The sequence below is a fragment of the Calonectris borealis genome, chromosome 16 (genome assembly GCF_964195595.1).
Source record: "Calonectris borealis chromosome 16, bCalBor7.hap1.2, whole genome shotgun sequence".
Classification (NCBI taxonomy): Eukaryota; Metazoa; Chordata; class Aves; order Procellariiformes; family Procellariidae; genus Calonectris; species Calonectris borealis.
This window is the reverse complement of record NC_134327.1, coordinates 7,437,549-7,451,531: the sequence shown is the minus strand read 5'-3', so window position 1 is coordinate 7,451,531 and position 13,983 is coordinate 7,437,549. Positions and strand designations below refer to the sequence as shown.

Below are 13,983 nucleotides of genomic sequence, written 5' to 3'. Positions count from 1 at the left end.
CAGGCTGGCAAACTTGATGCCCATTTAGTGCTGGAGCAGTTGCGCTGCAATGGTGTCTTGGAAGGTATTCGTATCTGCCGGCAGGGATTCCCCAACAGGATTGTCTTCCAGGAGTTCCGTCAGCGGTAAGAATCCCTCACTCGGTCCTAACTCTGGGTTTAATAGTGGTGTAATACATGTTTGTCTGTACAAAATAATCTCCCTAACATCAACGTCTTTTGGCAGATATGAAATTCTTGCTGCAAATGCTATTCCTAAAGGATTCATGGATGGGAAGCAGGCTTGCATACTGATGGTGAGGAAAGCATTTTTGATCCTGTTGATAATCAGGTCTATACTTCTTATATAAAAGCTGTTGAGAGTGAACAGAAATGAGAAGGAATTTTTAATACCCTAAACCTCAGCACTGGAGTTAACAAATATCCCTGTTTTCCTCCAGATCAAAGCATTAGAACTTGATCCCAACTTGTACAGAATTGGACAGAGTAAAATATTCTTCAGAACTGGCGTTCTGGCTCACCTGGAAGAAGAGAGAGACCTGAAGATCACAGACGTTATTATCACCTTCCAGGCTCAGTGCCGAGGCTACCTAGCAAGAAAGTAAGGATATGTACTAACAAAAAGAATGTCTTCTGCAACAGAGTATCTACAGTAGCCTTTAGTTCTCTGTATAACAAACTGAAGATACTAAGACATTTTATTATCTATTATTTGTATTCCATTAGAACTCAACTTGTGTCCAATGAAGGACTCGCTTCCTGCCCAGATGAGGCTTATTAGTATATTATAGGGGAGCAATTACATTGTGAGGCTACTTACACCCTCTGTACCCTAAGCTCTCTGAGGCTATGACCCATCATTTAAACATGTGTTTGTACAAGCGGGAGAAGGAGCATCCTAGCCTATGACTGGAGTCTTAGGCACTATTACAAGTAGCAGCACCACTGGCATTTTTAAAACATAAAATAATTTCTTACACAGCTTGGGCATGAAGCACTGATCATCTAGCACGATCTCAGTTAATGTACATCACAAAACTATTAACAAAAAATGCGCTTTTTCTGCATACTACCAAGGCTTTCAAATTACTGAGCAAAGAAATTTAAATATAATAGGTTTCAAGAATGATGATCAACGCAAGTTCTGAGTGCGTGTGTACTCTGGAAAGATGTTCACATCCAGAACTAGATCTATACTTTTTGGTTTGCGCCTACCTATGGAGTGCAAACAGCTAAAAAACAGAAGACTAAATAAAATACCAGAAAGCTAAACAGAGTTACCACCTTTCCTCAAGAAAGCACAAGCACTGTTTAAGTGACAAAAGAATTTGTGCCAGACTTCTCAAACCATGTGGCTAATCAGCAGGCTCTCATGCCAGAGTTTCTTTCCTTAACGTGTGTATCTTGCAGACACCTTGTATTCTCAGACTGAACCAATTTGCTTTATGTTTTTAATCGCAGAGCCTTTGCCAAGAGGCAGCAACAGCTGACTGCAATGAAGGTTATCCAAAGAAATTGTGCTGCTTACCTGAAGCTGAGGAACTGGCAATGGTGGAGACTGTTCACTAAAGTGAGTGACTGCTATCGGTGAATCTCTCCTCAGCTTTCCAAAAGAAATTAACTGCACAAGATACCGAGGCGTATCATGTCAGGCACACTCCTTGTTCCAAAGTCCATTGCAGCTGGTGACAAGAGCCTCATTAGCTTCACAAAATTTGGGGTTAGAGATACTCTGGATAGTTATTTAATGCCATTAACATTAAAGTTAGTTCTAGCTTGGAAAGAAAACAAACTAGTTAAGCAGAGATTCATAAAAGATTTTGCATGTTTGGGGACTTTTTCTAATTGCCAAAAATGAAATAATTTCACAGGGGTGCATAATGAGAAGACAGAGTAAAACGGAATTTTGTGAACATGCAGAGTTATGTCTCTATGGGGACTCAGTAGCTCAGGAGTTCCCTAACTGGGACACTAAATCTCTTCCTGCTAGGCACTCAAGCAAATTAAGTCTATTTTCCTATTGAAGAGGCCTGGGGTTTTTTTCCAGAATGGTCTTCAGTTTGGATTCAGAAAACTGCTCCTACTTGCATTGAGAGCAACCTCCTCTGCAACCAGAAATAGGCAGTAACACACGCCTGCATGTGCACATTGCCTTTCTACGCAGAAGGTGTAGCTTTTATACATTATCAATGGACGAAGACAGGCTTGAAGCCATTCAAAAAGTGACACTATTGGAGGCAGAGGTGCTCACAAGGCTCCAAGAATTAACGCAGAGATGGCCAAGACCAACGCTGCTGAGGCTTGCCGGTTTAAAGATGCTTACATCAAGCTTGGCTGGACAGTATTTGTCCACGACCTGCGCAACAACAGGCAGCGCTACCATTAGTGCCAGTCAGCCCGGCGCCTTTAAGTACCATGCTCAGTCACATAAATGCTGACGGGAAACATTCTTAAAAAAACTTTTTATTTTCAGGTGAAACCACTGCTGCAAGTCACCCGCCAAGAGGAAGAAATGCAGGCCAAGGATGAAGAACTACAAAAAACTAAGGAAAGACAACAAAAAGCAGAGAGTGAATTGAAGGAGCTGGAACTGAAACACACACAGGTGATTTACAGCTCTGAGCCTCTGGGAAATGCTAGCTGTTCTTTCACCACTTCTAGAAGCCATTACAAGAAAGGTGTCCTTTTCCTTTGTACTCACGCTTGTATTCACAGCGATGGTCCAGAACAGGCCAGTGCAGATGAACTCCCAGTTGCTTCAGCAGAGGCCTAACGCCCACACAAGGACTGGGGTAGAGCTGCCTGCCTGCGCTCCAGGACCATCTCCTAAAAAGACGCTGTGAGGCAATTCGCAGTCCGAGTCTTAACTTCCTGTCCATTTTATTTGCGCAGCTTTGTGAAGAGAAGAACCTCCTCCAGGAACAGCTTCAGGCGGAAACTGAACTGTACGCTGAAGCCGAAGAGATGAGAGTCCGTTTAGCTGCTAAGAAACAAGAGCTGGAAGAGATTCTGCATGAGATGGAAGCCAGAATTGAGGAAGAGGAGGAGCGCAGCCAGCAGTTGCAGGCAGAAAAGAAAAAGATGCAACAACAAATGCTGGTAAGGAGGCATAAGTGACAAATACAGACAATAACTTGTATCTCACAGAGAAAAAATGGAGACTGGCAAACCTCAGATCCTATGAAAGCGTTTGCTACGCAGCCCACTGTAGAATACGTGTCCATGCCACCGAAGTAAGAACAATCAATTGATGCTCTTTCCTCCAGAGTTCTCTTCTTCCCCATCTCAATTTTAAATAATCTTTTATCTTAAAAATTATTTTAACAAATCTTTCCTTCTAAATCACCAAGCGTTACAAATGGTCTGGTTCTTAATAAAAACAACAAAGTCTACAAAATACCCCACATACAGTGACAAACATCAAGCATTTCCTATAATCTAAATGGTATTTTATTTCCAGAATTCATGTTTTGTGGGTTTCTTTTTCCCCTCAAAGGACCTTGAGGAACAGCTGGAAGAAGAAGAAGCTGCAAGGCAGAAACTGCAACTTGAAAAAGTAACAGCAGATGGCAAGATAAAGAAAATGGAAGATGATATTCTCATAATGGAAGATCAGAATAACAAGCTAACCAAGGTAAGCGTTGTGGGTCCATTTTCTTACTTCGTGAAAATAGTGCAAGATGAGAGAAAACCTTTTCTTCCGCTAGAACAACAAGAATACTCTTGACTATATAGAGTCATGGGTGTACAGATTCACCAGACCATCAGTCCAGCCTCTATCGAACAAGTTTCTGATAATTTTTCCATGCTCATTTAAGCAGTTCAAAATTGTGTAAAACTACTGGTTTCGAGGTCTTTCGTAGTAACAATATCTTCAAGCAAAATACTCACAGCAGTCAGGCACAATCAGTGGAAGACATGTCTTCTTGGCCCCAAGCAGAGTAAATAATTCTCTTGGTTTTCAACTAATTTCAACCAAACTTCATGATTAAAACTGGAAGTAAGCATGTATTCCGGTACTTTTTGAAAGGGGATGCTCCTCTGAACTGAGCCCTGTAGTTACCAGCTATTAGATGGAGTACAAGATTCTAATAGCAGCAGATTAGAGAATATGGAAGTCGTAGACACCACTCCTCAGCTCCTCTGTGATTGACAAATTGAAATGTATCACTACAATCTCAAGAAATACAGCATAAAAAGACAGTATCTTGAACGTTTTTAGTTGGCAAAGAGTTGATTCATGATCACCAGTGACAGACACTTTTGTTAACAGAAGTATTTTATTTTTCTTAAGGAAAGAAAACTCCTTGAGGAAAGAATAAGTGATCTAACAACAAATCTTGCAGAAGAAGAAGAAAAAGCCAAAAATCTTACAAAGCTGAAAAACAAACATGAATCTATGATTTCAGAACTCGAAGGTAACATGAACAAAAGTGGTTTGTTGGGGTTTTTTTTTTGCCTTGACTCACAACAAAAAAACATGAACAGAATCTGGAGAAAATTAAAAAATTTGTGGGGTGTTTTCCAAATTTCTTATGCTGAAGGAATTTTGTGCGTGAGAATCACCAAAACCCTAGGGTGCATAAACCATAGATACCTTTTCTTTTTTTTTAACATAAAAAAGAGTAGAGGGGAGAAAATTGGGAAAAAATTAATGCTTCTTCTGGAGAAAGACAAATAAATGATTCTCTAGGGTGGCTAGAAATAAGTGATGACAGTAAGATATTGCACAGAATATCACTGTTGCCTCAGAAACACAGTGACTTATAGTTAAATGTATGGCCCCACTGGAGGCCAGAACATTTTTTTGCGTAAATTCAAGATCAGATTAAGGACTCCTTGCACTAACACACTCCCATGACCAAAATCCTTACTTTTTCAGTGCGACTGAAGAAAGAAGAGAAGAGCAGACAAGAACTGGAGAAAATTAAGAGGAAGTTGGAAGGGGAGTCGGGTGATCTACATGAGCAAATAGCAGAGCTCCAGGCACAAATTGCTGAGCTGAAGGCACAATTAGCCAAGAAGGAAGAAGAACTGCAGGCTGCTCTAGCCAGGTATTCACTCCTGAATCCGCACACAGGTTGAAAAACCCAGGCTGGAACATATGTCCCTCCCCTTCCCAGACACTGAGATGCTGCCGCCATCAACCTCATCTCTCAGTTACATCCTCCCTGCACGCTTTCCCCGTTTTCCAAATTTCCTTTTGTGAAAAATAATTATACTATTGTTTGCCCATAGACACATAATCTTACCTCCAGATATCAATGAAAACTCCTCTTCCCAATGGCATTGGCAGTGCTCTCAAGTAAAGAATAAAATGTAACAACATACTTCACAGGCAAAAGGTAGAAATTACTTAAGAGTCTGACCTTGATCCATTCCAGAGCCTCAGTGGATTTTCCGTATAAGTTTAAGAGGGACAACATTCAACCAAAACTTTTGCTGAATCAGCTGATCAGCGTCTCCAGGCATTGTGTCCTAATAAAGTACAGCTGCCAGATCCTTTTTGCGTCAGACCCCCTCTTTCTTTGGTACTTTCTTGCACAGAACCTATAAATCTTTAATCTCTGTATTTTGATTTCCTCAAAGTGAAATGATTTTTTTTTTTTAATATATAAAATGAAATACTCTCTTTTCAGGCTTGAAGATGAAACTAGTCAGAAGAACAATGCCCTCAAGAAGATCCGTGAATTGGAATCTCACATCTCTGATCTCCAGGAAGACTTGGAGTCTGAGAGAGCTGCAAGAAACAAAGCAGAAAAACAGAAGAGAGACCTAGGTGAAGAGCTGGAGGCTCTTAAGACAGAGCTTGAGGATACTTTGGATACCACAGCCACCCAGCAAGAGCTCAGGTATGGAGACCTTAGCACATAGGCCAAAAATAAATGTTACCAAGCTCAGTACAACACTGTCTAGTAACTGTGCAGTAGTGCTATTTTCCCAGTGACTGGAACACTCTTTGCTGCTGCTGCTCCATTTATGTGTGTTACCTTTCAGAGCAAAGCGTGAACAGGAGGTCACAGTGCTGAAGAGAGCTCTGGAGGAGGAGACTCGAACGCATGAAGCCCAGGTCCAAGAGATGAGGCAAAAGCACACTCAAGCTGTAGAAGAGCTAACAGAGCAGCTGGAACAATTTAAACGGGTAAACAGAAATCCATCTTATTGAAAACTATCCGCTAGATAACATGGCTTCCTTTTATAGATCATCTTTCTTCACTTCATGCTTGTAGGCTAAAGTAAACTTGGATAAGACCAAACAGACACTGGAGAAAGACAACGCTGATCTGGTTAATGAAGTCAGGAGCCTGAATCAGGCCAAACAAGATGTGGAGCACAAAAAGAAGAAGCTGGAAGTACAGCTGCAAGAGTTACAGTCCAAATACACTGATGGAGAGCGTGTTCGGGCAGAACTCAATGAAAAAGTTCATAAGTTACAGGTAGGAAGGAGTTTGACCTTTTGCTGTGACTCCCTGGGCTCAAGAAGACCAGTTTATACTGTTCTGTGAGGGTGTATCTGGAGGAATCCTGGCCCTGTCGACTTCGGCTGAAATGCTCGCTTTTTTGTCATCTGTAGGGTTCCTACCTTGAACTCCTACCTCAATTATCACACAATTAAACAATTACAAGCACTCTGTCTCATGGAAGTGAGAGCTTTTAGTCTCGCTGTCCCTCTGCACACATGGCAGTCTGTAATACCACCACTGGTTCAGTGACTGTGCTGCATGTTTTACAGAATTTCTTTCTGTTCATTCATTTTTGGGTGGTGGGGAACATATTGATAGAAACGTGGCTTCTGGAAATGGATTAAACAGCTATTAATCACGTCAGATGTGCTCAGAAGAAATGACAACAAAAGGAGAATGCTCACTTATCAATGATTTAGTGTCTAATAAGAAATAACTAAAGATAATTTAAAATGTTCTTTGGTAGATGTTCAATGTCCAGCAATACTAATCAAGCTTATTGTTACAACTTCGTTCATAGCAGCAGTAAGCTTTTCTTTATTATTTTAAGTTAGTGGATAAATAAGAAAATATAATTAAAATGCATCAACTTCTGTCAAACTTGAGAAGAGGACGGAAAACCCACAAAAATCCCCATTCCCCTTTGCAATTCATTGAAAGGAGTATACTAGTATTGCCTTATGAATATGACTAGGTTTTGATATATAGTAATAAAATACTAAGTTAAACTAGACAAAAATGGCATTAGACCCTGGGGGTCTTAATACACAGGTCACAAAGATGACACGTGCAGACACTGCAGAGTTTGTGTGTAGGATTTAGTTCTACAGGACTTAAATTCCACATATTGTCCAGAAAACTTATGGCAAAATTGTGAATTCCGGTTAAGCTAGAAACACTGTTGGTGCTTGAGGTGACCCAGAAGCATAGGAGCAGATTCAGATCCTGACCAAAGTTAAGATTTCTATCTAGAGCAAACTAAAGTTTGGAGGAAGATTTTGAAGTTGTGCAAAATAATCGAGTTTATTCACTGTGGTGTCTCATAGGTTGAGGTTGAAAATGTTACTGGTTTGCTCAATGAAGCAGAAAGCAAGACAATCAAATTGACCAAAGATGTTGCAACCTTAGGATCTCAGCTACAAGATACACAGGTAAACTTGCATCCAATAACAGCTCACCTACAATACTTATAAAATGCACTATTAAAAGTCCTAAACTAATGACTGTATTGCCAATTGATGCGGTGACTGTAGGAGCTGCTTCAGGAAGAAACGCGACAGAAGCTAAATGTGTCTACCAAGCTTCGTCAGTTGGAGGATGAGAAGAACAGCTTGCAAGAGCAGTTGGATGAAGAAGTAGAAGCAAAACAAAATCTGGAGAGACATATTTCAACACTGACAATACAGGTATCAGTGCCATAGCTAAATCACTAGCTCCATCACTGAGAGTTTTGTCAGTAATTCCAGAGGTTTCAGATCTGTAGAACTATCCTGGCACAGCGCATGGATCTTCAGGGAACTAGCGCTGTTAGCCCAGATGGCATCAGTGAAGCTCCACAATGGAGCCAGCAGTCTCCCTCTTCTTTAAAGCGTGATCTCTAGGACAGGTACAAATGCAAGGTAGCTCCCAAGAGAGTCTTGTACACTAGGCCTGTATGTGCATACTAGGTCTGTGGTCTGGCTCATTTTATGAAGGCTGGGTGATGGGTAACTGGTCACTAGCTTCACATGGGTCAAATTAAATAAGATTTCTGGGTCTTGGTTGTCTTCTGGCCATCTTCTCTGCCAAGCTTTGTTGTCACTGCTATAAAGGTTTGTCCTCTGAATTCAAATTTCAGCTCTCTGACTCTAAGAAGAAGCTACAGGAATATTCCAGCACAATAGAAACCATGGAAGAAGGCAAAAAGAAACTTCAGAAGGAAATTGAGTGTCTCACACAACAGTTTGAGGAAAAGGCTGCTTCTTACGACAAACTGGAAAAAACCAAGAACAGACTCCAGCAGGAGCTGGATGACCTAGTGGTGGACTTAGACAACCAGCGTCAGCTGGTCTCCAACCTGGAGAAGAAACAGAAGAAGTTTGATCAGGTACGGATTTAAGATTCTCCCTTGCTATGTTATCACCTAACTTCTCTGGAACTCATAGAGACTCCACTGGTTTAGTGAAAGATAAAGCAGGAACAAAAAATAAATTAAAATTTAATTACACATACACTGGTTAATTTTGTATTTATGTACATTTATTAAAAAGCAGACATTTTTCTCTGCCACTAACAACTGACAAGACAGTTGCAATAGAAAAGCCCTATTACTAATGACTTCCTGTATTAACACTATCTTTTTACAGATGCTAGCTGAAGAGAAAAACATCTCTTCAAAATATGCAGATGAAAGGGACAGGGCAGAAGCTGAAGCTAGAGAAAAAGAAACAAAGGCTTTGTCATTGGCCCGAGCACTTGAAGAGGCTTTGGAAGCCAAAGAAGAACTGGAGAGAACGAACAAAATGTTGAAAGCTGAAATGGAAGATCTTGTTAGCTCCAAAGATGATGTTGGCAAGAATGTAAGTTTTGGGCTTAGAACAATTTCCACAACAATAACTTAAAATAGCAGCTAACAAACAGATCATTGTTTTCAGTGTGGGAAATTCTCTGTAGCATACAAATCCATTCAGCAAGATCAGATATTTCCCGCAAAACTCAAAGGTTATTCCATTTGTGCCCAAACTTTCAAGAGACTTGGCGAAGTAATTGTAAGCTATCTTTATTTTTAACATGCCTTCAAGCATAAAGAAGATTCTTATTGATTTCTAAGACTGGAAAAAACATTAAAGACATTCTAAATAATTTACTAGTTTATTAAGCAGCTTTGAAGTTGTAAACTCTGCAAATCTGATTTTATTAGCTGTATTTGACTTTGTCACCAGCCAAACTCTTACTTGTATAGCTGCAGCAAATTTCCATGCATTGCCAATCACTTCTTTTATTACAGTGATATAATAATACTACTTCTAATACTAACTAAATTCAGTTATGATACTTGAATAGATTAAAAATGAAAGTTTGGGATAAAGAGAATCTTAGGTTACTTTAAGACAGATTTGCAAGTGTACAAAAAATGCTGATTTACCATTTTCAGTGCAAATTAATTCATTCATTTTCCACAGCTGATATTTTCAAATGTGGCCTATACTGCAAGTAGACTGTGTTTAAGTAGAATTATTTTTATTTCTTATAACAAGTCTATTAAATTCTCATTGCTTGAAAGGTCCACGAATTGGAGAAATCTAAACGGACCCTTGAACAGCAAGTAGAAGAGATGAAGACACAATTAGAAGAGCTAGAGGATGAGCTACAGGCTGCTGAAGATGCCAAGCTCAGGTTGGAGGTTAATATGCAGGCCCTGAAAGGCCAGTTTGAAAGAGATTTACAAGCCAGAGATGAACAGAATGAGGAGAAGAGAAGACAACTCCTTAAACAGGTACTATTCCCTGTTATTGCCTTTGTAAATATCTAACCAAGCCAGTTGAAAGTCCCCAGCCTCATGCCATTATTAAAAGCACCTTACTATAACGAAAAGAAAACATTATATTGCCTTGTGCTTGGCAAATTAAAAAAAAAAGTAGATTATTGTACTAAAAAAGGCACAAAACCGCATAACAGCTTTTTTCTTGTTTCAGTAGCAGGTGCACATTTGCCAACAGATGTAGCAATTTAACACTACAACCAATATAGTATAAAACATACGAATTGTTATTTCTGACACAGTCACAAGAACCTTCCCTGTATTCTCAGTGCAAGTGAAAAAAGACAGCTTCTAACATATTTGCCTTCCCCAGGTACACTGAATGGATACAAAAGCATTGGAAATGAAAACAGACAGGACACAGCCTATTTGCATAGTAGTATTGTGACAGCAAGGACAACTACTGTAGTCATCATCTTATAATATCCATACTTCCATGAACACAGAACCCAAATTGCTGACTCCTTTCAAGAATCTTTAATTTTTGGACAAAATGGAAATGTATTTTAACTGCCAGGGAAATCACAATTAATAGAGATATAGGGGCCTGTGTGCATTATTCAGACATACACAGAGTGTTTAAGAGTGCTCAAGGACTTTCCTAAACTTAAGTTGTTTTCTTTAATGAGCAGCTCCATGAATATGAAACAGAACTGGAAGATGAGCGGAAGCAACGTGCCCTGGCAGCTGCAGCCAAAAAGAAGCTGGAGATTGATGTTAAAGACCTAGAAAGCCAAGCTGATTCTGCTAATAAAGCTCGGGAAGAAGCCATCAAACAACTTCGCAAATTACAGGTATGTAATCCCACAAATATAGTTTTTCCCACTGCTGTCTTTTGTACAGCCACAACATGAAAGTTAAGTGACACCTGTGATCTCAGTGCTTGTTACACGATTGGTTAGAGAGGGAGTTTTAACTAAACTCGCACATCCAAGGATCTGCGCTGTAATGCTCAGTTTGAATGACTATGGAACATTTCACATGGCAAACCATGAAAATCTTAAATATAATCATTGCAGACAGCTTCCAAAATTCTCTGGCCAACACTCATCTGCTATTGACTTACCCACATGAAGAAAAACAGATTCTCACGTAGGGAAAGGGCTACAGTATAAAATCTATCACAGGGCTTCAATCCTGGTTCTAACACTTGACTCAAAAGCATAAAAGACTGTTCAGAAATCACGTTGCCTCTGAATTAGCATTTTCCTATTTATACTGTAAGTCTCCATATCAACTGTTCTGTCATATGCTGACAGCTAAACAACAAAAAGGGCTGTATCGGAAAGATTAAGACTGCACAGGTACTCAAATATTCAGAGGAAATAAGGACAATAGGCATTACAAAAGCCGCAGTGTGCAAGTGGAAGTATCGCCCTTCTTGGAATAGCATTTCAGACCTTTCCAACATGTGCTAGCTGATCTCTCCAGAAAATATAATTTAAGCAGGCATTATGACTATGTAAATGTGTATGTGTTCTATTCTGTCCAAATTTCTTTCTACTGAAACTGCAGTAAAGCCAAACAAAAATAACTCTCTTATTCTTTTCAACAAGGCTCAGATGAAGGACTACCAACGAGAGCTGGATGATGCACGGGCTGCCAGAGAAGAAATATTTGCTACAGCCAGAGAAAATGAGAAGAAAGCAAAGGGCCTGGAAGCAGAACTCATCCAGCTTCAAGAGGTAAAGTGGGAAACTTAGAGCAGTATGAAGCAGACTACACATGACCTTCAGTAGCAAAACAGAACTGCAATTAAATAATATAATAGCTATCGGGGATGGAACGCTATAAGCAGCACTTGTAACAAGTTCCACGTGCTCCATGCACTCCACTGAGGTTGTTGGATCTACATCTGAGCATAGCCAGGTTAAGCTGAAAAAAATCACCTTGGAGGAAGGCACAGTTCACCGGTCCTAAAAGGAAATGAACTGTATGATCCAACACAAATTGTTTTCAATAACTATAAATTCCTGAAGTCTTATTAGTGCTATTATTCCTACATGTATTAAATGGCAATCTTGTGACTAAAACCAATAAAATAGAAACCAGCTGACAGGCTGGATAAAGTGTATTTCATTGTACTTCCCTAGGATTTATGATATGACAAGAATTTATTCCGTTAACAAGACAACCCATCTTATACCATTTTTAGAAAGTTTACGGTCCTGTGTATCATGCTATAACTGTTTGAACAATTACTTGTCATTTCTTTACTATGCTGCCTTTTCCTTTTCTCCTAGGATCTGGCTGCTGCAGAGAGAGCTCGCAAACAAGCAGATCTGGAGAAAGAGGAGATGGCAGAGGAACTTGCAAGCGCTACTTCTGGAAGGTAGGAATAGACTGGATTACTCACAAGGCTGTAAACATGCTGCTGAACATTGCATGGCTGCCCGGAGAAGTTACGTTCCTCTCCCAACAGCTATCAGGTCTTGACAACATACATGGACACAAATGACTAGTTTCATTGAAATATCTAGTTCTCTTTTCTTTACGAATTATTAGCAGTTCATAATAGTTTCAGACACATTCAACTGGTCAGAGCCATAACTACACGCTTATTAACTTTAAACTTACAGGGCAAGCCTTCAGGATGAGAAACGGCGCCTGGAGGCAAGAATTGCCCAACTGGAGGAAGAGCTAGAAGAGGAGCAAAGCAACATAGACGCAATGGGAGATCGCATGAGGAAAGCGGTACAGCAGGTAGAGCTCATTTCAGCACATGTCACTTTCTGTTTGTGTGCCAGCAAAAACTATTTATGGTTGTGAATAAATATTTGGAGAATTGCCACTCCAAATTGCCACCTGTCATTTCTCTGAAAGCATGCAACACTTTTGACAGCACCCATTCTCACCCTTGCAGGCAGAGCAGCTGAACAACGAGCTGGCAACAGAGCGCTCAGCCGCACAGAAGAATGAAAATGCTCGGCAGCAACTGGAGAGGCAGAACAAAGAGCTGAAGAGTAAGCTGCAGGAGATGGAGGGAGCTGTGAAATCCAAATTCAAAACTACAATTGCTGCTCTGGAGGCCAAAATTGCTTCTCTTGAAGAGCAATTGGAACAGGAAGCCAGGTACTGGTCTCCCAGAGGGCACAGCTGCCCATTTATTGTTCCAGTTAATGAGACAGAAAGTAAACAGAGGCATACAGGATTTGTGTCATCAGGCTCTCAGTGCCATTAAGGCTTGGTAAAGTCCCTCCCTCACTTAACATTTCTTAGACATATGGCCAGTAACCGGAGTTGTTACAGGTTCTGATTAAGAACCATTTTATTGCTGAAAAGTTCTACTGGTATCAAAGGCAAGGATCCACTCCCCTATGACCCTGCCAGGTTAATTACCATAACACATCGTGCCATTTGTAGGATTACTTCTTGAGGAAATCACCTTGTGTTTTAGAATAGATCTCCTGGAGCACCTCTAGCATACAGCAAAGACACATATTTGTTTTGATCGGAAGAACATGACCTTTTAGTTTTGCTTAGAATTCATCTGTTAAATTCAGTAAGGCCTTTAACATATGGGTCCTTGGTGCCAGTTTCATGAGCAACGTGCCTGAGGCAGGTGAAGACCTTCCACATCACCAAATGTTGCGCTGTCATTTGCAGAGAGAAGCAGGCTGCAGCCAAGACGTTGCGCCAGAAGGACAAGAAGCTGAAGGATGCATTGCTGCAGGTGGAGGACGAGAGAAAGCAAGCGGAGCAGTACAAAGATCAGGTATCAGACTGTGTCATGAGGGTCCTAGTCTGGGGCACAGCAATTTTCAGGTTTTACCCTGAGAAAGGAAGATTCCATGTTCTGCCTCAAAGAAATATCCCTCTAGAAAGCAGACTGCTTGGATTCTATGTTGGGAGAGCTATACAGCCCTTCGCTAAAAGATGGGACAATATTATTCTTCTTCCATGCCGAGGCAAGTGCCAACGCACTAGTCCTTGTCAATCAGCCAGCTGCAACAGTCTGACTGCACAGTGATATATAGGACTGTGCACATCATCCTTATGG

At 40.4% G+C, this 13,983-nt stretch overlaps 1 protein-coding gene across 1 annotated transcript in view; it reads left to right on the top strand.

The window, feature by feature from the left end:
• Positions 1-13,983, top strand: part of MYH11 (myosin heavy chain 11) — a 63,833-nt gene that overhangs the window by 44,531 nt on the left and 5,319 nt on the right. The window contains exons 18-40 of the mRNA XM_075165070.1: positions 4-125; positions 226-295; positions 440-600; positions 1,461-1,569; positions 2,473-2,604; positions 2,892-3,098; positions 3,496-3,633; positions 4,294-4,417; positions 4,882-5,053; positions 5,639-5,851; positions 5,997-6,141; positions 6,230-6,436; positions 7,510-7,614; positions 7,717-7,869; positions 8,301-8,549; positions 8,809-9,021; positions 9,726-9,938; positions 10,616-10,777; positions 11,540-11,668; positions 12,227-12,315; positions 12,563-12,686; positions 12,847-13,055; positions 13,590-13,698. Of these exons, the coding sequence (XP_075021171.1) occupies positions 4-125; positions 226-295; positions 440-600; positions 1,461-1,569; positions 2,473-2,604; positions 2,892-3,098; positions 3,496-3,633; positions 4,294-4,417; positions 4,882-5,053; positions 5,639-5,851; positions 5,997-6,141; positions 6,230-6,436; positions 7,510-7,614; positions 7,717-7,869; positions 8,301-8,549; positions 8,809-9,021; positions 9,726-9,938; positions 10,616-10,777; positions 11,540-11,668; positions 12,227-12,315; positions 12,563-12,686; positions 12,847-13,055; positions 13,590-13,698 (3,555 nt within the window). The remainder of the gene's footprint in view (positions 1-3; positions 126-225; positions 296-439; positions 601-1,460; positions 1,570-2,472; positions 2,605-2,891; positions 3,099-3,495; positions 3,634-4,293; positions 4,418-4,881; positions 5,054-5,638; positions 5,852-5,996; positions 6,142-6,229; positions 6,437-7,509; positions 7,615-7,716; positions 7,870-8,300; positions 8,550-8,808; positions 9,022-9,725; positions 9,939-10,615; positions 10,778-11,539; positions 11,669-12,226; positions 12,316-12,562; positions 12,687-12,846; positions 13,056-13,589; positions 13,699-13,983) is intronic.